The following is a 23,138-nucleotide window of genomic DNA, read 5'->3' as shown; positions in this document are numbered from 1 at the left end:
TAAAGAGAATAATACTTAGAAACATAATATTTTATTTTATTTTAGCATTTTTAACATGAGTGGCACCCCTCTACAGTGTCAGTAGTTTTAGTTTTAAATTAGTTCTAATGCAATTTGTATATGGGTACTGCCTGAAATAAAAGCTTTTTATTTTATTTATTTTATTTATAATCATTTCCTCATATTATGTAATGTGAAAAGCAGTATGTGTCACATGGTAGCAAAATTTTCTCCAACTTGGGCGTTGCTCCCTTGTGACACAAACACAATCTACTATTTCTGACCTAGGTACTTGCTGATTTCCTATCAATTTACTTATATTGACCGGGATATGGACCGTGATTACCATTTGTATTGTTTGCAATTTGCAAGCTCCCGATATTTCAACGCAGTTATTATACATGCATTTTGTTCACGGGTAACTGAAGATAGCGGGTGGGTGTCAAAGTTGTGTTGGCCATCACTGCACGGCATCCCGGTCGATATAAGTCTAGTGAAACTAACCGTGAATCATTCAAAACTGTTATCAATTTACTAGCACTTACTACTATTAATGAAAATTCATCATTCATCATGTGTGTGTCCCGACCTAATTCTACTACTCCTTTTTCAAAGTCGAAAACTAATCAGACTTAATAACATCGGTCCAAAACTCTGATAAAAACTTCCAACCTCCCCTCCTTGCTGCTCATAATGGCTCCCAAAGACGTCAATAAATTATCATTAAGGGATCGCAGGATTGACTCATTTATCGGACAATGAGCCCCGAAAAGTCAACCCGAAGGGGTAGGAAGTGGACTAATGACGGATAAAGTGGTACTGATTGGTGTGACAGGCATTTTAGGTAGGCTTTAGTCTGGACAATCGAGACCTTGGTGTGCCTTGGTACTGAAATTACCGTGAAATTAAAATAGAAGAGGTATGGTACGACTGGGAATTGAATAATTTCATAGACTGTTGACATGTACAGTCGCCATCAAATATTTAGGAGCGGCCAAGTAGTTCACAAATATCTGAACATAGCCTTTATTTTGTCCCTGTCACACGATGTTAGATAATGTTATAATATAACAGAGACTGTGGGACCACCATAATGGCACTGGTAAAAATATAGCTCGTAACTTAGAAAAAAAGATGAGAAAATAATTTCTAAGAAGCTAAACACGAGTACAATACCTCTTTTTGATCCATGTATTTGATTTCTAAAGAAAGTTAAAAGTTAAAAACATCTATAGGATTTTTAAATAACAACTGAACAATAAATAAAAAACATGTCTAATTAGCCAAATACAAGGGCAAAATAAAAAACGGCGAACAATCACGGCCTATTTACTGCTAACCATCCCGTGTCCCAACTTCTTTTATTAAAACACGGAAATTTTAACAAGAAAATTTGAATAGCCTCACGCCATCTGGCTTGAACTTCGCCCCCTAGGGGCGTCGATTTTTTTAGGAATCCATAGGGATCTTAAGGGACCTTTGAGATGGGGACGGGTAAATAGAAACACCTTTGGTTGGACCTTAGAATGTACAGATCTAGTGCATATTGTTTCCCATCGTATTTTGACGAAAACGTTAGGTACGTTTTCGTCAAAATACGATGACTTGACTTGCTATTTCGTCAGTGTCGGTACAACTTTTTCGGTCGTCGCGACATCTATTGTCAAGTAGCAGTACCTACTGATAATTCTCCTACTCGTTCGATGCAAGATATCGACTACGCAAAAAAATAGGCGTTTTGGTACCAAAACTGATGTATGGGGTGAGCACTCTATGCTTACTATATTTTTTCACCACACCAGCTCGGAAAGGCTTACTTTGCACTTCAAAAACTGATAGCAAAGTTGCATTCTATTCACATGTGAGGCAAAGTAATCAAATGCAAATTTTGAGTTGTTCTCCTATGGTTGCTGGTAGAATTTACTTTTAAATGATGATTTTGGATGATACATATTTAATAACATTCATTTGGATTTGATTTGGTTTGATTTTGTTTGATATTTTACATTTAATATTTGCTTCGGGTTGGTGTGGTGAAAAATTTTGTGTTTCACTCGGGGGCTTCAGTTTAACCCTCGTACTTTGAAACCCTCGCAACGCTCAAGATTCCATTTTTCGAACCACTCGCTACGCTCGTGGTTTAATTTTGGAATCTTTCGCTTGCTCGGGTATCAATACGAGCGGTTAAACAACAACTTTGCCCCCTTGTAAAACAAACAACTATTCTATGGCTTAGCCACAATTTTCGGCATTGAACCCTCCAACTAACCTCCAACGCGCTTTTCCTCGTTTCTTACAGAAAAATTACGAGCACCTTATAACCTTGTTAGATATTAGTAAGGGACGCCTAATGACAGTTTAAACTAGAGCGAGAGAGACAGGTATTGCACTCGTAACTCGTTCGTCGGTCAAGAATAATTTATTAGTTCGATTCGAGTTGAGATTCGATTTTCGGCTTTAACAAGAAAGGGGACGACCACTTCTTCATACAAACATAGTCCCCATTTTCCTCCCTGGATATTGACATAATAGAAGGTATGTTTATAAATGCAACATTACACTATCTATACCTACGTATTTAGATGCCCCTTCGTTGAGTTGTGTTATCAAACAGGAGTGTGATTATATTTTTCCTGTAATATTTATGACATGTTTATTTATTAATGAAAAATACATAAAACACAAACAAAAAGCAAGGATGATAAAATTAATACGTTAAAACAAAACCTTAAAACCTAAAGGGACTAAAACTCAAATACAACTAAATATATTATAAAATACCCCTTCGTTTGATTTTTTTTTTAATTGTTTGATTATTATAAGAGTTAAGAGCGAAAAACATATTCCACGCAATTTTATATAGAGTTTAAATAATATAAAATAAAACTGCGAAGAAAAATCAAACGAAGGGGCATAGCTGTAGTTGATATTGATATAATATGTCAAATTGTGTCAATATATTTTCAATACTGTTAATATCCAGAGAGGAAAATGGGGACTACGTTTCTATTGATAGGCGGTTTCAGGGCGGTCCTCCACTTTCGTCTTAAAAGCTTGTTTTTCGGTCCAGTGGTGGCATTACTTAAGCAAACCTTCTGGAAACTCGACTTTCTAACTTTGCACCAACAGGAAGGGTTTAAGTTTAATAATCACACTAACCCGCCGCCAAAAAACCGCTCCCATACAATCTAAGTGAAAAAAGTTCAGAAAAAAATAAATAAGTAAAATAGAGGGAGTAGAAGTTTTCTTATGTAAAACTTTATATTATATATTTAACGTTAAATAACATCGTGTAACAGGGACAACATAATATAGTATTGATAGTATTTTATTATGTTCTCCCTGTCAATGTTATATAATACCTAATATTCATAAATTATAACAGCCAGTCTGGGACCACCATTACCCATAATGAGTTCTCCAAAGACTAAAATGGCTAATTCTGACTTACACAAATCTGTGGCACCCCTAGTGTAAATTTCAGTCGATAGCGTGACGTGCGTTAAGTCTCATTTTGTATTCGATTTTGAGTTTCCAAAACGTCCCGCTTGGCGCTCTCTTCAAAACCCCATACAAAAACAGACCGGAACGCTCGTCACGCTATCAATGAAATTTACACTAGGGCACAGAATAAATAATAGTACTAAGTACAGAAGACTCACTCTCTAACAAAACACGTCTGTTACGATCAGCACAGATATGGCCGCTAGGTGGCGACAGCGCCACGCGCGGCTTATGGCTTTCCCCAAAATTGGGGGCGAACGGATGTACTTTTAGCTACCTACCTGTAGCAAAGCGACGAAATCGCGGAGTGAGACACGCCTGACTAGGGGTTCTGAACATAATCACACCGAAATTCGTCCATCATAAATAAATAACCCCAACCCAACTTCAGATCAAAACTCGAATGTTTCAATTAATTCCAGTAAGAAAAGGCAGTTCAAGTAAATTAACTAAATGATAACTACTTACCAACTCAACCCATTCACTTCAACACCACCTTATTTTAAAGGCTTCAAGAGATATTTTAGATCAAATAAGTTTCTGGTTAAGTTGGTACATGCGTTAATCGTTCTATTATTAAGTACGTGAAACGCCAGATGTCGGGAATAGTCTAATTAAAGATTTTTGGAGATAATTTAATTTGCATTTATAACTTTTGTTGGGTCGGAGTTGGAGTTGGTCTGATTTTCTGCTCAATGATGATATAAATTAGAAGGTGCGCTTCTCTGCGACTTTCCTTTGTAAAAGTTTAACCCCCGACGCAAAAAGAGGGTTGTTATACCTATACACAAAGTCTGTCTGTCTGTCCTTGGCGTCGTAGCTCTGAAACGGATAGACCGATTTCGATGCGGTTTTTTTACGTGATAGCGAGTTTCCTTGCGGTAGTTCTTAGCTATGTTTGATAAAAATCGATCCAACAGTTTGAAGAGTATCAGGTTTTTCCAAAATGATATACGTACCTAAGGCATTTTTGGCATAAAATGGTTTAAAATCTTATGATTAGCGTAAGGGGTTTTTAAATTTAAAAGTTAAAGCTGGTCAATCAAATCTTGTCAGTAAAAAAGGCGCGAAATTCAAATTTTCTATGGGACGATATCCCTTCGCGCCTACATTTTTCAAATTTGCCGCCTTTTTCTACTGACAAAATCTGCTTGACCAGCTACATCAATGATGTTATCGTTGAAAAAATAGTGTTTTGTGCAACAAGTAAATAATAAGAGTTCTTAAAATTCACGTAGTTACAAATCTTTTAGATTTTACACATCTTACTCAATCAATGTATCTTTGATATTAAAATATTAAATTAGTGACTGTAAAAGTTCGTAAAGAGCGGTCCGAACTAGGCCGACCAAGCCGGGGATCATCGTGTCCGACAGACTGACAGACTAACCCCCGCGTAATAACTTTACTACAAACTAACTTTTTAGGGTTCACTTACATTAGCACAAGAACTAAATATTTTATTATAAGGTATTTGACAGTATTGAAAATAGATTATTTTACACGATGCATGAAATAAAGCGCCAGAAGATTAATAGAGAAACGTAGACAGCAGTTCTTTTTAGACACAATTTTAAAACCCGTATCACTACATAGTATAAAACAAAGTCGCTTCCCGCTGTCTGTCTGTATGTATGCTTAGATATTTAAAAGTACGCAACGGATTTTGATGCGGCTTTTTTAATAGATAGAGTGGTTCAATAGGAAGGTTTATATATAACCGCTAGGGGCGGGTCGCTAGTAAAACTATAATGGCTCCTCTACACGATGGGCCAGCGCCGGCCACTCCAAAGGACGCATTTATGCGTTAGAGGGAGCAAGTGATATTGCTATCTCATTCTACCGCATGGCTGCGTCCCTTGGAGTGGCCGGCGCTGCATGGCCCATCGTGTAGAGGAGCCATAAAGAGTAGGTAATTTGATTGTGACGTCACATGCTAGTGATGCTAGTGTTTCACAGCGTGTGTGTATATCCCATAGTAGCAAAATAGTTTTGACAGTTCATATAATTTCCATAGTAGCAAAATTGTTTTCGACAGTTATTTATTGTACACGGCGTGATCGTGCTCATATCCTGTAGCCGCCCAGATACCTATAAAAAGGTCTCCTGTTCCATTCTAATTTGAATCTTTGTTTTAACAAATCAAAATTGCATTTTTATTAGCAAGTTTTGACGTATGGGCGAATAGAGGTTAAACTAAATATAAAAAATTCGCACCATGCTTGCTTTTCCTTCTTTTAAGGATTTTTGTTAAAACTTTTCGAGCCCTCGCGAAAAACATTTCCCAACGCGTTGTAGGTAACAAAAAACTCAAACACCTTTACTAACTATGAGGTCCTAATGAAGGCCTTTGTTTTTAAAGTTAGTGCTTAGAGAATTATATATAAAGTAGTCCTTATTAAAGACAATGACGATTCCGATAACTCTAAAACCTCTCCTTCTTCTTTGTGAGGATTTTATGTCTAATATGGAATATGGTACCTATCTGAAGTTATTCATACGTAAAGATAAGATAAGATAAAAGATAAAAGATAGTTTATTCAAGTAGGCATAATTACAATGCGCTTATGAACGTCAAATAAAGCTAGGTAGACCGGCTCCAACCCTACACCTCTGCCCCGAGAAGATTTAAATCCCCCCTCAATTGGAGGAGGGTATCCCATTATGGGACCGGCAACAAACACGGCGGGACACATCTTTTCAAAAATAATTACATCTTATAATTAACATGCATTACGAGAAAATAAGGAAAAAAAAATACAATTTAAATCACTATAGAATTCATGCAATTATACACATAAGGTGTAATAGAAATTTGATTTAGAAAATATACATATGTACATGGAATCATACAAATTCGTAGCTCTTTCAGAAAACATATCAAATTCTTACAAAAGGAACAGAAAATAATAGTAGTTTATGCAACAGTGATATAATAAGGGTTCTTAAAATTCAAGGGTCGAAGTTACAAAACGAGACGTAGTCGAGTTTTGTAAAAAAAGACCCGAGAATTTTAAGAACCAATTATGAGCTGTTGCATACATTACTTTTTCTATGACAGCTGCAGCAATTATTAAAAAAAAAGAGTTATTATTTTAAAAAAATTGAGTTATTATTTAAAAAAAGAAGAGTTATTATTGTAAATGAAAACATACCTCTTTCAATCAAGATGATCGGAACTTGTATCTTTAAAAAAAATAAAGCAGTTGTATTATACTCATAAGATGACTGCTAGCAGTCATCTTATGAGCCTATAGACAAATCATTCAAATGACATTGCTTTAGATATCACTGTCAGTCATTTAATTGACACATTTAAGTGCTGGAGTAGAAAAAGTTATTAAAAGAAATGGGAAAACATATTATATAAATCTGATTGATTATTATGAATTAATATAATTCCTTCCTTCCGTAATATTCCTTCGTGCGTTTGCGGCCTATCTTTTATTTATAATTATTACACGACAAAATTAAATAGGTACCATTTATTATCAGTTAACTAAGGCCCATATATAGATACCTACAATAATAAAAATCTTAAAAGCTAAACATTCCCAACAACAAATAAGAACAAAAGGAGGAGCCTTGTAGTTTTCCTTCAATTATCGCATTTAGTATGCCGCTGAAAACCACCGGAACCACACGCAAAATTGTGGACATTCGCCTATAAGTACGTACTTGTAGAATCAATATGTCTATTTAATTACCGCCATGGCGCTGTGTCCACTTCCGGGGCACCGACGGCAATTTCCGATACAGCTTTGTCCGTTTCATTTCAAGTCAAAACTCTTCAATTATGTACGTTATTGGCCAAGATTTGGGTTCCAGCAAAGCCGAGGGATTTGTGAAGTAATATCCGGTTCTTTGGAATGTTTTTATTCAATACTTGAAGGTCGGAGGTAAGTTTTGGATTTACGGGGGCATTTTTAGGGTTCCGTACCCAAAGGGTAAAAAACGGGACCCTATTACTAAGACTTCGCTGTCCGTCCGTCCGTCTGTCAGCAGGCTGTATCTCATGAACCGCGATAGCTAGACAGTTCAAATTTTCACAAATGATGTATCTCTGTTGCCGCTATAACAACAAATACTAAAAATAAAATAAATACGATTTTTTTCCCATACAACAAACACTATTTTTTTGCTTTTGTTGATGGTGCGGAACCCTCCGTGCGCGAGTTCGATTCGCACTTGGCCGGTTTTATATACCATTTTATATAAAGTGCCAGAAAATACAAACTAATATTATGCATCTTTCTATGCATCTCGCTCGTACTCGCATATTAGGGCAAGCGAGATGCATAGTAAGTAAATTACGTTCTCGAAAGCGTTTATGTCAGTTTTGACACTGTCAATGACTCATGGTACGGGCTCTAAGCTGTCCACTAATTGACATTAACTGAGACTTAATGCCAAAATTACTTCCAAATTATAGCAAAATTTTAATCAACAAAGTCTGCATCCATTTTCCTTAAGACCTGGTCACACTACGTGGATACTTTTTGCTAAATTATCGCATTCTTTTTATGTTTCGTGTTTCGTAGACTCTTTTTTAAGTTTTCAATGCCAACTGCCAAGGACGTTTTAAGACATCGAGATGTTTCATAACCACAGCTATAGGCACTTGTATATACACCGTGAGCGTTAATAACCCGAAAGATTTAAACCAACGATTTTAGGGCCTATTTAGAGTATATAAAGTTATATAACATATAGTCCAAAAACCCATAATTTAAGGGATATTAATTATTCAAACAAATCACAAGTTAAAAAATCTCAATTCTAACACACCCTAATGCGTGACGTAGCCACCAACTAATTTTACACGCAGACGCACTAACTGCATGGTTATTAGTTATTACTCTTATTAGCCAGTTTGGTATCTATCCTACAAAAAGGTTTCACTACCGAAATTTTGTTCTGTTCTCAATCGCGAGAGTGCAAACTATTTACCTTCACGATAACTGGCTGATAGTTTGAAATTGATGTCACTAAAATGACATATTTCATTAGTATGAAGTAAAAATGTACTGATTGTCACGCAAGATAAAATCTTAAAAATTTGATTGACTGTAATAAATAAAATTCGCCATGCCGCATTATCCTCCGGCTCATTTAGCGGATATTCACATTGTGTACGGATTTGGAAACCCGAAGAACTATGTGGTTCCGGCACGACGGACCCACTTCAGCCTAGAAGTTCGTAAATTGGGTAGACGAACAATATCCTGAGAGGTGGATTGGCCGCGGAAGCAACGTCCTAACCTGGCCCGCCCGGTCACCCGACTTAACACCATTGGTTTTTTTTCTATGGGGAACTCTGAAAGATAAGGAATACTCAACACCAGTGAACTCTGGAGAAGAATTATTAAGAATTCGAACGGCTTCCGAAAAAATAAAGAACATTTTTGTAAACCTAAATAATGAAATCCGTTTAAAATTAAATCTTTGTGCTGAAAACGGTGGTACAGACTTCGAAAACCTAATTCATTAAATTAATAAAAAAGCGTAATTGTTTAACATAGTTGTTTATTTTGCTTTACTCAGTGTCTAAATCAACACATCGAGAATTTAAAATACGTACTGATAAGCATGATCGATATTTTAACAAAAGGTCATTGATTTTAACAAAGTAATCATCCCTTTCCAGCTGTAGTATAAGTTAAAACAATAAGAGGCATGATTTCTTTCGGATAGAATCATAGTTAATGGCTTTGGTTACCTCAGTCAAAGGAAAAGATTTTATCGCAAAGTTTCAACAATAATAACTGTAGTAACTAATAAAGTTTTGATACAATTTGTGGTAATTTGTGGTGCCAATAAATTGAAATAATTTCAACGTAAACATCATCCTAGACATGTCCTAGACATAACTTGACACACACTTCTTGTCATGGAACACAAGTCACTGCATTCGCCGTGCATCGTATGATATCGGAGTGATTCGTGAAATGTCATACTCGCTCTCTGTTTCTCTACTTGAGATTAATTAAACTCGCTCACTCTCTGGAGTAAAGGTTTGTTAACAAAGAAGCGGTAAATTAATATGATTTAACAAATTAAATCATATTAATTTACCGCCAATTTTAATTTCAGTACCAATACTGAAATAGTAGTTTAATTAAAACACATAATTGGACCCATGTTGATATAACATTATTTACTCGTACTGTCGTCAAAAATACGTGGTTTAAATCTTTCGGGTTATTAAATCCCGCGGTGTATATTATTATGCAATGTCAGGTATTGAAAAAAATATATTATTCAGCCGGAACTGAATTCATCGATGGAATAACCCGAATAACTCTAACGTATCGAGTTCAGGCTCATTTAGAAAGGTCTCAAGAAGTTTTTGATAGACATGTACCTAAATGACAAGAAGTACAGTATCAGCTATAAAAGTGCGTGTCGTAAACAATTTACAGTAACTTGTTCAAATCGAAAGACGCAGATGATTCTTCCATATTCAGGTTACTACAATTCTAATTATTCAGGGTATTTATTTAATTTTTTTTTTTTTTCAATTTGTGCACAACCAACCTTACATCCATCATTAAGTAATCTGCCTTTTGACAGGGCTCTTAAAACACCCGCCCAAACAGGCGTAATGGCGGACATAACCTCGTTACGATAGAAGAGATTAAAAGCTAAGTGCTCGCAGATAATTGGTGAATAATGAAAACATCTTGGCCGCCTACTGCAAATACAAGGTGTAACAAAAATATTGGGGATCAGGCGGCCTAGCCAAGGTGACAATCGCTTGAGCTTCGCCATCGAATCGCTTTGTCTCTATATCACTCTTCCATATTAGTGTGACTGACAGTTGCATTTCGTGCGCTACGAAGCGTTAGCGATTGTCACGTTGGCTACGCGGCCTGTTTGTTTGTTTGGCCTTTGTATGGAGGGTTGCTACGTAGGCTTACTGCATACACACGCTGGTTGTAATGTAAGGAATTATATGGCAGATGTCACATGACACGCGTTGCTAGTCCTTGTGTGGTAGATACACATCTAGTGCCTTGAGTTTATTTATATGATACACAAATTTAATTTTTAATCATCAGCTTAATAATGAAAGTTTTTCATAAGGTCGGATCTGCGTCTAACTTCCTACTCTCCATTAATTTAATCGACTTAAAATCTTCAATGATGGCTAGTGGCAGGCATTTGACGTTGTGACGTCCATCTCGAAGCGGATTTCATAATTGCTACCTAATATTTTACGTTAGCTTGCTATTGTAGACTAAAATTAAAGCCGAATTTGGTCACCCGAATTTAAGGAACTGGATAATTGATTCATTTAATTTTTCATTTAGTATTTTAACAAAACGAGGTTTTATTGTTAACGGTGATTATCTTTCGGTTACTTTTTTATTGTGACGTTCCGAACTTCGCGTTTGAAAAACTGAATTTGAAATATAAATAAATATCGGATCCTTATCTATAAATTACTAAACTAAGTAAATGCGACGTATGACTAATCTGATTCATTTCGAATTTAATTTCGATAAGAAATAAACATCATTACCAAACTAAAATGGATTTGGGCGGGACATGTTGCTAGTCAGAGCGATGGCAGGTGGACTAAAATGTTAACAGAATGGTGGCCGCTTTGGCGTCCGTTGGCTCGCTGGGTGGACGACATCCGGACGATTGCGGGTCACTTCAGGACGAGATTGCTCGGACACGGGACAAGTGGCGTACTAGACTAGAGGCCTATACTCAGCAGTGGGCGACAAAAGGCTGATGATGATGATGAAGAAAAATACAACAATATTACAGGCTTCATTTGCGATGAAGGTGAGGCTTCATTTGAGGTGAGGTGAGAAGCGCTGGTGGCCTAGCGGTAAAAGCGTGCGGAGGTCGCGGGTTCAAACTCCGGCTCGTACCAATGAGTTTTTCGGAACTTATGTACGAATATCATTTGTGTTTACCAGTCGCTTTTGGGTGAAGGAAAACATCGTGAGGAAACCGGACTAATCCCAATAAGGGCCTAGTTTACCCTCTGGGTTGGAAGGTCAGATGGCAGTCGCTTTCGTAAAAACTAGGTAGTGCCCACGCCAATTCCTGGGATTAGTTATCAAGCGGACCCCACAGGCTCCCATGAAAAATGCCGGGACAACGCGAGGAAGATGATTACAGGCTTCATTTGTCTAGAGTTTACTTCAAATAAACTTAAATACCTATTATAAGCTTTCTACAATGGCTTAAAAACCAATATTTTAATGCAAAATGCTTACAAAAACGTGTAGTGAATAGGTAGACCAGGTATGTTCTGAAGGTTTGGCTTTGTCATCCTTTTGTCGTTAAACAAAGCATGCTTCAGCCCGCTACAACTAAACAATGGAAAATACTTCAACATGAATAGAAAGCTTGAATAGCAAGCTTTAGGTTTTTTAATGAAAAAATATGTGAGTACGTCGTATACGTGTAAATATGTAATAAGGTCAAACGGGGTAATGCGTCTCATGTGTTAAGAGTCCCCAGCAAGGTCGGTTCTCCATACAAACCAAGTTACGCTCTCATTTTACAACGACTAGCTAGATTGCTCTGAAACTTTATACAATAGGATAAAGTATATCTAGTCCTGTAATTCGTTTATATAGCTTCAGATACCATACTTAAAAAAATACCTACAGCTAATTTAATTTTTTCATACAATACTTGTTTTTGCTCTATTTCGTTTGTTTTATAAACTGGAGCTATAAAGATATACCTCATGTCATTGTATGTGCAAAGTTTCATTACAATCCGACCAGTAGTTTTAAAATGAGCACGAAACTCCGTTTGTCTGGGAAGATGAAATTCGGCCGCGCTTGCTATGGGGACTCTTGAAGATATCTTCGAAACTTGCGAAAAATGCGTCTATTGAAGATATCTTCGAAACGCAACACATTATAACTATTAGACATTACATGTATAACCATCTACATTAAAAGTTAATTGACCAACTTCGAACACAGAGGGTTTCCAGTTTCGGCCTAAGATCCGGTTTCGACCGAAACATGATTTTTATGCCGAAACCTGCAAAACGATCTTCAATAGACGCATTTATCCCGCTTGAGCTTAAATAGGTACGTATTGTTAATTACTAGCGATTACAGTCTAACGTAAGATTGACAATATTAATATCTTCTAACGCAAATAATGTTTATTAAAGTAAACATTAATTCAAAGTACACAAGACATCATAGAAAACGCTAACTCAAACAGCGCGTTTCCACGGCAACGGGCAGCGAAACAAACGAATGTTATTTAACGTTAACAGCGTTATTCATTTACGGCAGCTTTGTCACTAATTATTAATTAACCATGAGTAAAACTAAGAGTGGAGCTCTGTGGGAGGATCGGGAGGTGTTATTTGATTTGCCTTTTGCGTAAGTTTCTTTGTATAGCTTATATGTTTGTGGCGGATTTGCTTTAAGGCCCGGGCCTAGGGCGGCAAGACATTAGGGGCGGCGTCTATGTGATGAGTGCTGTACAGAGTGACATGAGTACTGTCTATGTGATGAGTGAGTAGTTACTATACAGGGCCTGGGGCCTAGGGCGGCAAAGACTGGAAATCCGCCACTGATGTTTGTTTGTACACTTTGTACCGTGTTTGAAGGCTGTAAGTGTATTGTTAACATCTTGCATATTGTGTATCTTGCATGTGTATGAAAGATTTAAAAGGAACCTGACCGAATTTTGTTCTCCCAAAAATTGCTCTATAATGACTATTTTAAAGCAATTTTTGGAGAACAATTTTTTTCTATTCTATACAGGATGACCGTCAAGGTTTGAACCTACGACTCTTAACCATCACACACTACAGACATAACAGACATGTTATGAAGAAAAGAGCGTACTCCCATCTTAAATGCCTGCAACGCATTTGCAACCCCTTCGGTGTTGCAAGTTTACAGGTGTCCATTTGGCAACGGTACAGATGAAGTGAATAATCCTTTTTCATCGTATTTTCACGGAAACATACGGTCGTGTCGTGCTTTTTCATTCAGTCTCAGTACAAAAAGTACTGACGTTGACTGAATTAGCATGGCATACACGAACTTTTCCGAGAAAATACGCTGGGAAAGGATTATTCACTACATCTATAATCGCTAGTTGCTTACCGTCAGGTGATTCGACTGCGCTCTTGCCTCCCTTATCTTTAAAAAATCAGTTGGAGTGGAGCATGGCCATTCTGTATCTGGGGGCACGGCCGTGCCCCCGCCAAGACGAGGCAAAGGGCAAAAGGCAGTGTAAAATATACATGTAGGGTACTATTATCTACTTATTCTAAGGTTTTATTCTGAGAAGGGAACCAGACAAGAACAGAAGTTTGTAATCGACTTTATTGTACATCCAAAACTTCAGCTTACTTTTCAAACTATTCAATACAACACTAACCCTCGTTTCAAAGTTTCGCCTCCGGGTATTGTTTGCCAAATTGATACAAATTATCAATTGTTCCTGATAATGTCTAAGATTCCTGTAGTAGATAGTTTGGTATTTGAATAATCGCATTAATAATCTATATTTATACATAGTCTAGCTAGACATGTATGCGACAATATTAATTAGTTTTGATTAAAGATACTGCCTCAACGACCAAATAAGTTAGATCAAAAACTTTTTATAGTAAAAGTTTTTCAAGTCAAACAACTTTGTCAGTAGTAAATTTTTTAATAGGACGATAACCCTTCGCGCAATTTTTTTTTATTTATTTTTTAAATTGCCGCGTGTTACTACTGACGAAAATGGCTTGATAGACTATAATATATCAGTATTTACTGTTCACCCGACAAAAATGAAAATAATGAAATGCAAAATATATAAAATCTTTATTTTCAGACAACTATTGGCAATGTATATTATTAGTATCTAGTAGTACGTATCACAAAGGTGTAACACGCATTAATGCTTGCTTATTGTCTTTAATAACTTACTTCATGTAGAAATTCAAATAGGTCTTACGAGATTTTTTTTACCTAGACCTTTAATTTATACCTAAAAACGAGGTTTCAAAGATTGCTTAACTTTGCGTTGCAGCTACCTAAAACTGCGTTCGGGCGAGAAGATCTTCGACAGAATCGAGCCAGTTGAGGACACCAAAGGCAACACAGGCACCAAGGGCCGTATGGTGGTCACCAATCTCCGACTAATCTGGCATTCTTTATCATCCCCAAGGATTAATTTGTGTAAGCATTAACTGATTAGGTACTTAAAAGATTTTTGACACTACGGCTCACTAATAGGTAAACGAGCTCTAATTGACCCTACAAATAACGTGCTCTAATTCCAAGATTATTTTTTACCAAGGAAAACCAAGGGAAACCAATATTATTTTTTGTGATTTCAGAGTTGCTACCATGGTAAAAGATAATGATAGAAATCATAGAAATAATTAGGTACATCGCGCACCTATACACTTTGTCGCTTCCAAGGTACCAAGTCCTCTATATCAGCCATACTCAAAGTGTGTTCCGCGGAACCCTAGGGTTCCGCGGCACCCCTGCAGGGTTTCCACAAGAATTTACAATTATGCTTATTTAATAAAAAAATACACTTCAAAAAACTATTGTTTTATTGTAGGGTTCCATCAAGTATTTCGCTTTCCAAAAGGGTTCCGTCAAAAAAAAAGATTGAGAACCGCTGCTCTATATTGTTCATGTGTGTATTGGTTGCAGCGGTGGGCCTAAACTGCATAATTTCCACCAGCACCAAAGTAGTGAACTCCGGTCTCCGCGGCACCACACAAGCCCTTTATCTGTTGGCTGCATACAGGTAGTGTTGTATAGGTAGTAGCGCAGTATGCTAAGCACGGCTCGGAAAAACGCCAGTCATTTTGAAAACATTACCGTGTTCCGTACAACACAGACTTTATATCAATGTCAACGATTTACGAACGAACGCAGACCGTAAACGAAAATTTTCGACTAGTAAATGGATCCTAAATTATGATTTGAAAAGACGGGCGTTTTTCCGAGCCTTGCTGCTAAGACTGAGTCGCGTTCACCGAATGTAAACTTATAAAAACTCTATACTATATACAAGAGTCGCGTTTACTGAATTTAAACTTATAAAAATGCTATACTATTTGTATACAGGTCCAGCCGATACGAGTTCATCTTCACCAACTTGGCTCCGAACTGCGTAAGGCACTACACGTCCGTCGCAGGTGTACACAAGTAAGAGGGGCTACCGCGAAAACAGTTTTTCGCAAATTGCGGGAATCATAATCTTTAACTCCAATAAAGGCGATTAGAGTGGCAGAGCCAAATGCCCGCAATTTGCGAACTTCGATTTTAATTTGACTTTAACTCTGCTAAGCAGCTCGGCCTTTGGCTGCCACAAGCAACACGCACGTCGATGAAACGCTACGCGTCTTCGGTTTTAAGAGGAACTTGGCTTATATGAACTTTGACTAAAATTACATAAAATAACATAAAAACGGACATTGTGACAGTAAAACTGAACTCTGCGGTTGCTGTGTGGAATATACTAAAACGCAGCGTACTAGCTACGTAGGCGAATAACACGCGAACGCAAAGCCAAGCCATGCGGCGCGGGGTGAAACAATCCTTTGATACCTAAGAACAGGGATGTTGCGAATATCCGCATCCGCATCCGCAACCGCGGAACTTCCGCATTATTTTCAACATCCGCATCTGCATCCGCATCCGCATAAAATCGATGCGTAGTTTCATGCGGATGCGGATGTGGAACAGGTCGGTACAGGAACGTCTTAGCATCGGCGTAAGTGCTAGACTGCTTGGTACCTAATTTAGTCATTAGCCAAAAAAACTTATTAGAAGTGGGACTTAATGTACATATTTTAACCCTTGGAACGCGAGTCCGACTCGCACTTGGCCGGTTTTTTGAAATGAAAAGTACTAAAATGTAATATTTGACGTTTTTTATGTACCTATCTTGACATCCGCATCCGCATCCGCATTCGCGGAAGTGAGCCTTTAAAAATCCGCATCCGCATCCGCGGATGTCAAAAAATCGGCATCCGCAACATCCCTGCTATAGAAGTGTCCAACGTGGGCGATCTCGTTGCGAACGCGAACGCCGTGGCCCGCCGCGCCGCGCCGCGCCGCTTCGCTTCGCATTCGCGAGTCGTTCGCTTACGTAAGACGCAGCGTAACTGGCACATCCACGTCACATCGCTGATTTTGAGTCCACCCTCTATACCTAAGTATATATGTTTGTGTTCCCTAGTTATTAATTTAAAAAGTTCGTGTAGGTGTACCTCTTCAAAAGGTTCGTAATAAAAACCACAAGATAGAAGAAAATATTCCCAAAAAAGACACAATAGGCGTTGAGATTGGAATCGGCATTATCGCTAAGGATGCGTGAAGACGACGTTCTTCAGATATTCTTTGAGTAGTGAAGTCAAACAAACAATCTGCCAAAAGGAGTACGTATAAGTATAAGTCTCAGCTTTTGTGGGTGCTTACAATTCTCACAAAAACCTTTTTTAGGTACAGTAAAGAATTTTTCTGTGTTTGTAAATATTCAAACGCGTTAATAAATTACTTACACGTGTAAAAACTAATAAGTACAAGAAACAAGTAGGTACCTACATATACAGTTGCAAAACGAATAGTATGTATAGGTACAATCGAGTTCACAACCATCTTTGCAAGCGAAATTTCCAAAAATATATTTACACACGCCTCTTAGACACTGACACTTTTCGAACCACTCGCTACAGTCGCTACACTCGTGGTTCAATTTTGGAACCTTTCGCTTGCTCGGGTATCAATATTAGCACGAGCGGTTAAACAAAAACTTTGCCCTCTTGTAAAACAAATAACTATTTTGGTACGTTGGCTTCTAAAGATGTAACTTATAAACACGACCGTACACAAAGGCATAACTAGCCAAGATACAATTCTTGGTGTGGTGTACTTTTCGTTTTACCATGATTAATCGTGTTAAAGATATTTTGTTTTGCAAACTTGGCCGACACACTGCCGTGTTAGTAGACTGCTAGGTATTACCTACTTCGTATTTGTTTTTGTTTGCAAATTTGAACTAGTTACACGGTCTCGACCACTCCTTTTATTTTGACTTTGCATCTGACTGTACCTACCTATGTGACACCTACATTACCTACATAACATAACATCATCATCACATCATCACCAGGCTATATTAGTCCACTGCTGGACATAGCCCTCCCCTAAAGAGCGCCAAAGCGCCCTGTCTTCATATCGAATCGAAATTTATTAGGCATAATCATTGGACTATTCGAGGTAATTTCAATTGGAACGAATGTTTCTCTACAACTGACTGGGCCACTTTTTAGTTAATAAGTTTGTATTTAAGCTATCGTCTATTAGCCTGACTTTTAAGCAAATGCTTAAAAAAGGTTGGTTTGCTTTACTCTATTCACTATGTTAATATTCGATTACTTACTGTCAAAGCTATGTAGTAACATAATGGATCATTTTGTACCAAATATACTCTGCTTCAGATATTGGAATAGCGCTGAAGTCTAATCTATTACTTCATATATTATATTATAAATAACTGGCTGGCTCTAACTTGAAGAATATTGGTCATACCTTACACAGACATTGGATTTTATGGGGCATATTTTGCCTTCGTCTCCAAACAGTACTTACAAACAAAACTTTAAGTTAATCGATATAGGAACTCCCTATACTACCTGACATTTAATTTTGCCCCCTGAAATCCAATGTCTTCTTATTGGGATGCCTGAAGATTAATAGAATAATAAACAGTGCGCGTCTGTAGCCGTCTGGCGGTCAACGGGTTAAAGCGGTGTCCAGACGGGATGATGAAATCGACCGATTTGATCAGAAATAAAATTTGCGTCAATCTCCAATTTAATCACCAATTTACGATTTATCGTGATATTTGAACCCTCTAAGTTAACAAAATGCTCCAAAACGAAAATATACTAGCGTCACAAATTGGTATTCTTGCGTCCGCGCCCCATTTTGTCGGTAATAATATCGGTCATAATCGGCGGTCGAATTCGGCGAGCCAAATTGGCGTTTGCGTCCGCACGTCCTGATTTGATCGGACAATTTCATCAGATTGGCGAAAAATTGTATCGTCTGGGCACAGCTTGCAGGTTCTTGGTATTTAAAGGGTTTTTTTGCAGGGCGTATACAGCTTCAAGGCCGTACCGCGACCTGAAACTACGCAGTGCCATCATCCACAATAAGCAGCTCAGGATACTGCCCTTAGAGAGGGTAAGTACGTTCAATCATCATCAGATATCATATAGGGTAGGTGCATTAGTTTTCGTCCACTTGAGGAATTTTGAACATAAACCTACATTTCTGCACAAATTTGTACGTATTGCAATCCTTAATGTCAAAACAATATATCTATCTACATAAAAATGATATTTTGCAAGTGGAAAATTAAAAATCAAATATATTATTTGCGAATCTGTCAAGTGGACGAAAACTAGAGAATGGACGGAAATTAGCGCAATAACCCTATATACTCTGTCAAGCTCACATTGAAAGTAGAAATAAGCACGAAACACAAATTTTCTATGGTAGGACTACCATTCGCGCCTACATATGAATAAATGAGTTTTGCTAACGTAAAAAGTGTAGGCAGCATCACATTTGGTTTAATTTGAAATTACGTTTATCTAGTGTCCCCTAGGGATCAACCCTTCCCGGAGTTCCCGGTCCTAAGCAGTTCTCGAGATATTTAGCGATGTGATAAACAGACAGATGGACAGTCGTACCATAATTTGGTAGTGTACCTTTTTGGCTGTCTTTTTCCGTTTCAAAAATTCGATATTTGTCAAAAATATTATTTTTCAGATTTGTTTGAACGAGCACAGCATCTGGAACCTGTCCAGCGAGTCAGGCAACCTCGGCACTATGGTGGTCACCAACGTAAGGGTGGTGTGGTACGCGGATATAAACGATTCCTTCAACGTATCCTTACCCTACATAACCATTGACAGTGTGAGTAGGTATTTGGTTGGTTTAAGAGCCAACAGGAGCTAAGATTTAAATATTTTAGGTAAATATACCCGTCTCGCTAACGGAAGCGGCTCTTAAAACTAGTGCGATAAGGACAAGGCGAAAACTCCTGCGTAAAAATATCAAAAATCGAGGTTTCGTACTCGACTGTTTCCTCCTCCAAAACTTAACCAATCGGAACCAAATTTGGAAATCTAAATGATTATGACATTATCTGTGTCGGACCGTTTTGCTTTTTTGACTAATTGATGTCAGTTTTGAATACCACGCCTCTCATTGCGGCATAGTCAATTAGGCCATTTTGGCCATTTTTGAAGGGCTCTAGCGCCTTAAAAAACAAAAATATCAAAAAAAGCAAAACGGTCCGACACAGATATTGATAATATTAATCTGTGTTGAAAAAAATCATTGCTCTAAAGTCTATTTTTTTATTCGGTAGACTGAAATGACAGTTAATAGTATGAAATGACATTTCATGTTCATACTATTAACTGTCATTTTAGTCTACCGAATAAAAAAATAGACTTTAGCTTCAAAACCCACGGAGGAAACAGTCGAGTACGTTTGTATAGAGAAATGACCACTCCTGTTGGCTCTTGACATAAACGATTCCTTCAACGTTACGTATCCTTACCCTTCTTGACCATTGATAGCGTGAGTATTAGGTAGTTATCACACATTAACTATTAGAAGCTAAACTGTTATCCTGTACACTTCGGTCCAGGGATCGTTCGTATATTTTCCGTCAGTATAGGTACTTAATGTACGAAGATGAACTTACATGCAACTTGCAACAGTATTATAAATGTCCGAAGTGTAGGTCACATCACATCAGCCTCACACACATTACACTTAAATAGCACACGCAATTTTTCCACACCACGCCAGAAATACCTCATTTGAAAACATGACTAAAACCATACTAAAACTCATTATATGACAGTCAACTAACAATGCTACTGATTAAATGCTTTTTTTTTCATAAGACGATAAATAGGTTTTATAGCAAAATATCGGCAAGTAATCAAATTCATGACTAAATGATTAATCTAAATCGGGTAAAATCTGTGCGGAAAGAGAAGAGTCGTGGAATGTAAGAGTCGTGGAGTCATGCCCATACAATAATACCGGACGGGGGGGGGGGGGATTATAAAGGGACTCTAGGTACCTACGTATTTATTTAGTAGTAACTTCAAGTTAAGCTGCTCACAAGTTAAGTTGCTCCTGACGTGTAAAATTATATTTTTATCAATAAAGAATTGAAATTGAAATTGAAAAACAGGATGCTCGCGCGGCGCGCTCATTCTTTCTTCCGTGGGATGTTCTGACAAGAGAATTGAAAATGGGTCAAATTCCAGGGAAAGTTGGAAACAAAAAACTTTTGATTGATTTTTCCAGATCTCAACTCGCGACTCAAAATTTGGCGAGGCTCTAGTAATATCGGCGCGGCAAAGTAGCGGCGGTTACGTTCTAGGCTTCCGGGCAGACCCGAAGGAAAGACTATACTCTTTGAGAGACGAGCTGAAGGAATTACACCGAGCTTACAGTGAGAGACCTGTGTTTGGAGTTGAGATGAGCTGGAATGAGGTGTGTTGCAATGTTATGTACTTACCTACATATTTATGTGAGACTTCCGGGCAGTCCCGAAGGAGAGACCATACTGTCTGTGAGACGACTTAAAAGAATTACACCAAGCATTCAGGATGATGTCCTTGGTAATGGTCAAATTTAAGGTTTTCTCTCGCAGGTTTTACAAAACTAACGTAATCACCCGATAGTTTTTTTTAATACATACACACTACATACGTCTAATCTATACCACGTCCACCCTCCAAAACTCACAACTTCACATTCATCACCATCATCAGCATTCGTCAACGTACGACATACGGCATCATCCCAGTGTCACATAATTCATGAGAGCTATAAAAAATCCCACGGACCTTACTGATTCAGCCGCGAGGACTGGATCACAAATAACCACTCATGTATTGCTTGCAGCAACCCTCAGAACCGCCAAAAGACGACATCGAAGAGCTGCAGGAAATCGGCGAGCCACGTGGCGAGATGGGCCCCAACCTCTACCTCGCGTCCCAGCTAGCTCAGAACAAGCCTGACGACGAAATACAGCCGGTTTACAGCGCGTATCTCGGGCTGGCCATAGAGCCATTGAAGGAGGGGTTCACGCTGAAAAGTCTATTTGAAGTGCAGACCAGCTCTTCATAGAACTGTTTAAATTTTGTCGGTTAAGTTATAAAGTCCGTCAACCAAATCTTGTCAGTAGTAAAAGGCGGCAAATTTGAAAAATCGCGGGTTAGCAACACTGTGTTCAAATAATTCCAAAACGCGTGTCATCTGTGTTTTATCTGTGGAATGTGGATCGTGAATGACAGCCGTCACCTTATTTGTTTTCATTTGGTTTTCATTCTGAATCGTTACTGTTTCAAGAGATATTTCTCATAGAGTAACTTATATATACTGAGATAGAGTATACACTCAGCGTTGAGGCACTACGCCATCTAGCGAAAAGTGTGAAACTAACTGGCACAAGGGTAATTTTTTAGGGAAAATTTATTTCTGTTCATGGTTGATTAGGGTAATGAAACTATTCTTTGTATAGTTAAATTAATATAATAAATAGTTTGATTACCCTAAAAACTAAAAGCACCCTGATAATCATTAAGTAAAACAACTTGAAATGGTTAAATTAATTTATTTACCAAATTTTATAACAGTGAACAGCAATTTTAAACAAATCCATTAACAAAGATATAACAACACAACAATAAGTACGGTATAGCTGGTCAACCAAATCTTGTCAGTAAAAAAAGGCGCGAAATTCCAATTTTCTATGGGACGATATCCCTTCGCGCCTACATTTTTCAAATTTGCCGCCTTTTTCTACTGTCAAGATCTGGTTGACCAAGTATAAAAATCTTTTAACGATTTAAAATACAAGCAATGCATGTTATCGTAAGCCCCCAGATGACCCGGGCCTAGGCCTATTTCTGCTGTCACCATTAAATACCAATACATTAAATAAGATTAAGCAAAGCTAAGGGGCCTACAATGTACAATCATGCTCGTTGATGGTAAACATTACTAAAAATTGAGGTTATGACAAGTATAGGAAGAACTCTTTCGAACTTTTAAGATTATGTTCAGTTTTTTGTTTTACGGTTAAAAGGCATAAATAAAATTAAAACGTATGCCTAAATCTATCCAACAAGACCATAAATTGTGTCCTGGAAATCGTCCATAGGCCCACATGTCAAATATTTTCAGCAATCAGTTGTGACTATTTACAAAGGTAAACCTTTTAAACAGTATTAAGAGCCATTATTATATCGCCGTTCTTTCGCAATATCTACCTAATCTATACATGTTTGTTGCAGGATTAAATCTTGCCCAATATAAGGCGTTCGTAGTAGGTAGTATCTTTTCAGACAATACTTACCTATGGCGGTTTATGTACGTGTACAACGCAACCAAGTCGAAAAGTGACCCTTATCTTATTTACCTTTAAATTAAATAAACACCTAAATATCAGTTGTTTTATTTTTAATATGTATATTGTACAATATATACCAATCAAAAAAATTACACAGGTATGTCATATTCATCCAGAACAGTACACTAATTTACATTAACAAGTGGCAAATTATA

General features: G+C 37.6%; 2 protein-coding genes across 2 annotated transcripts in view; one reads left to right on the top strand and one right to left on the bottom strand.

Annotated features, from left to right (window-relative positions):
- Nucleotides 1–23,138, bottom strand: part of LOC134657628 (protein krasavietz) — a 347,985-nt gene that overhangs the window by 211,061 nt on the left and 113,786 nt on the right. The window lies entirely within an intron of this gene.
- LOC134652557 (Bardet-Biedl syndrome 5 protein homolog) lies at nucleotides 12,810–21,707 on the top strand. The gene is made up of 8 exons (XM_063507724.1): nucleotides 12,810–12,878; nucleotides 14,533–14,681; nucleotides 15,171–15,267; nucleotides 15,591–15,671; nucleotides 18,626–18,716; nucleotides 19,308–19,454; nucleotides 20,871–21,059; nucleotides 21,474–21,707. The coding sequence occupies exons 1-8, from the start codon at nucleotides 12,814–12,816 to the stop codon at nucleotides 21,696–21,698; spliced, it is 1,044 nt and encodes a 347-aa protein (XP_063363794.1). The 5' UTR covers nucleotides 12,810–12,813; the 3' UTR covers nucleotides 21,699–21,707.

This window comes from Cydia amplana, chromosome 1, assembly GCF_948474715.1.
Source record: "Cydia amplana chromosome 1, ilCydAmpl1.1, whole genome shotgun sequence".
Taxonomy (NCBI): Eukaryota; Metazoa; Arthropoda; class Insecta; order Lepidoptera; family Tortricidae; genus Cydia; species Cydia amplana.
Note: the sequence above shows the minus strand (reverse complement) of the source record. Positions and strands in the feature narration are given on the sequence as shown.

Bases quoted from the DNA above. Each gene is read 5' to 3' on its own strand.
- LOC134652557 (XM_063507724.1), top strand. From the start codon at position 12,814: ATGAGTAAAACTAAGAGTGGAGCTCTGTGGGAGGATCGGGAGGTGTTA. The intron at 18,717-19,307 runs GTAAGTACGTTC...ATTATTTTTCAG, and splicing joins GGATACTGCCCTTAGAGAGG to ATTTGTTTGAACGAGCACAG. The intron at 19,455-20,870 runs GTGAGTAGGTAT...TGATTTTTCCAG, and splicing joins CCTACATAACCATTGACAGT to ATCTCAACTCGCGACTCAAA.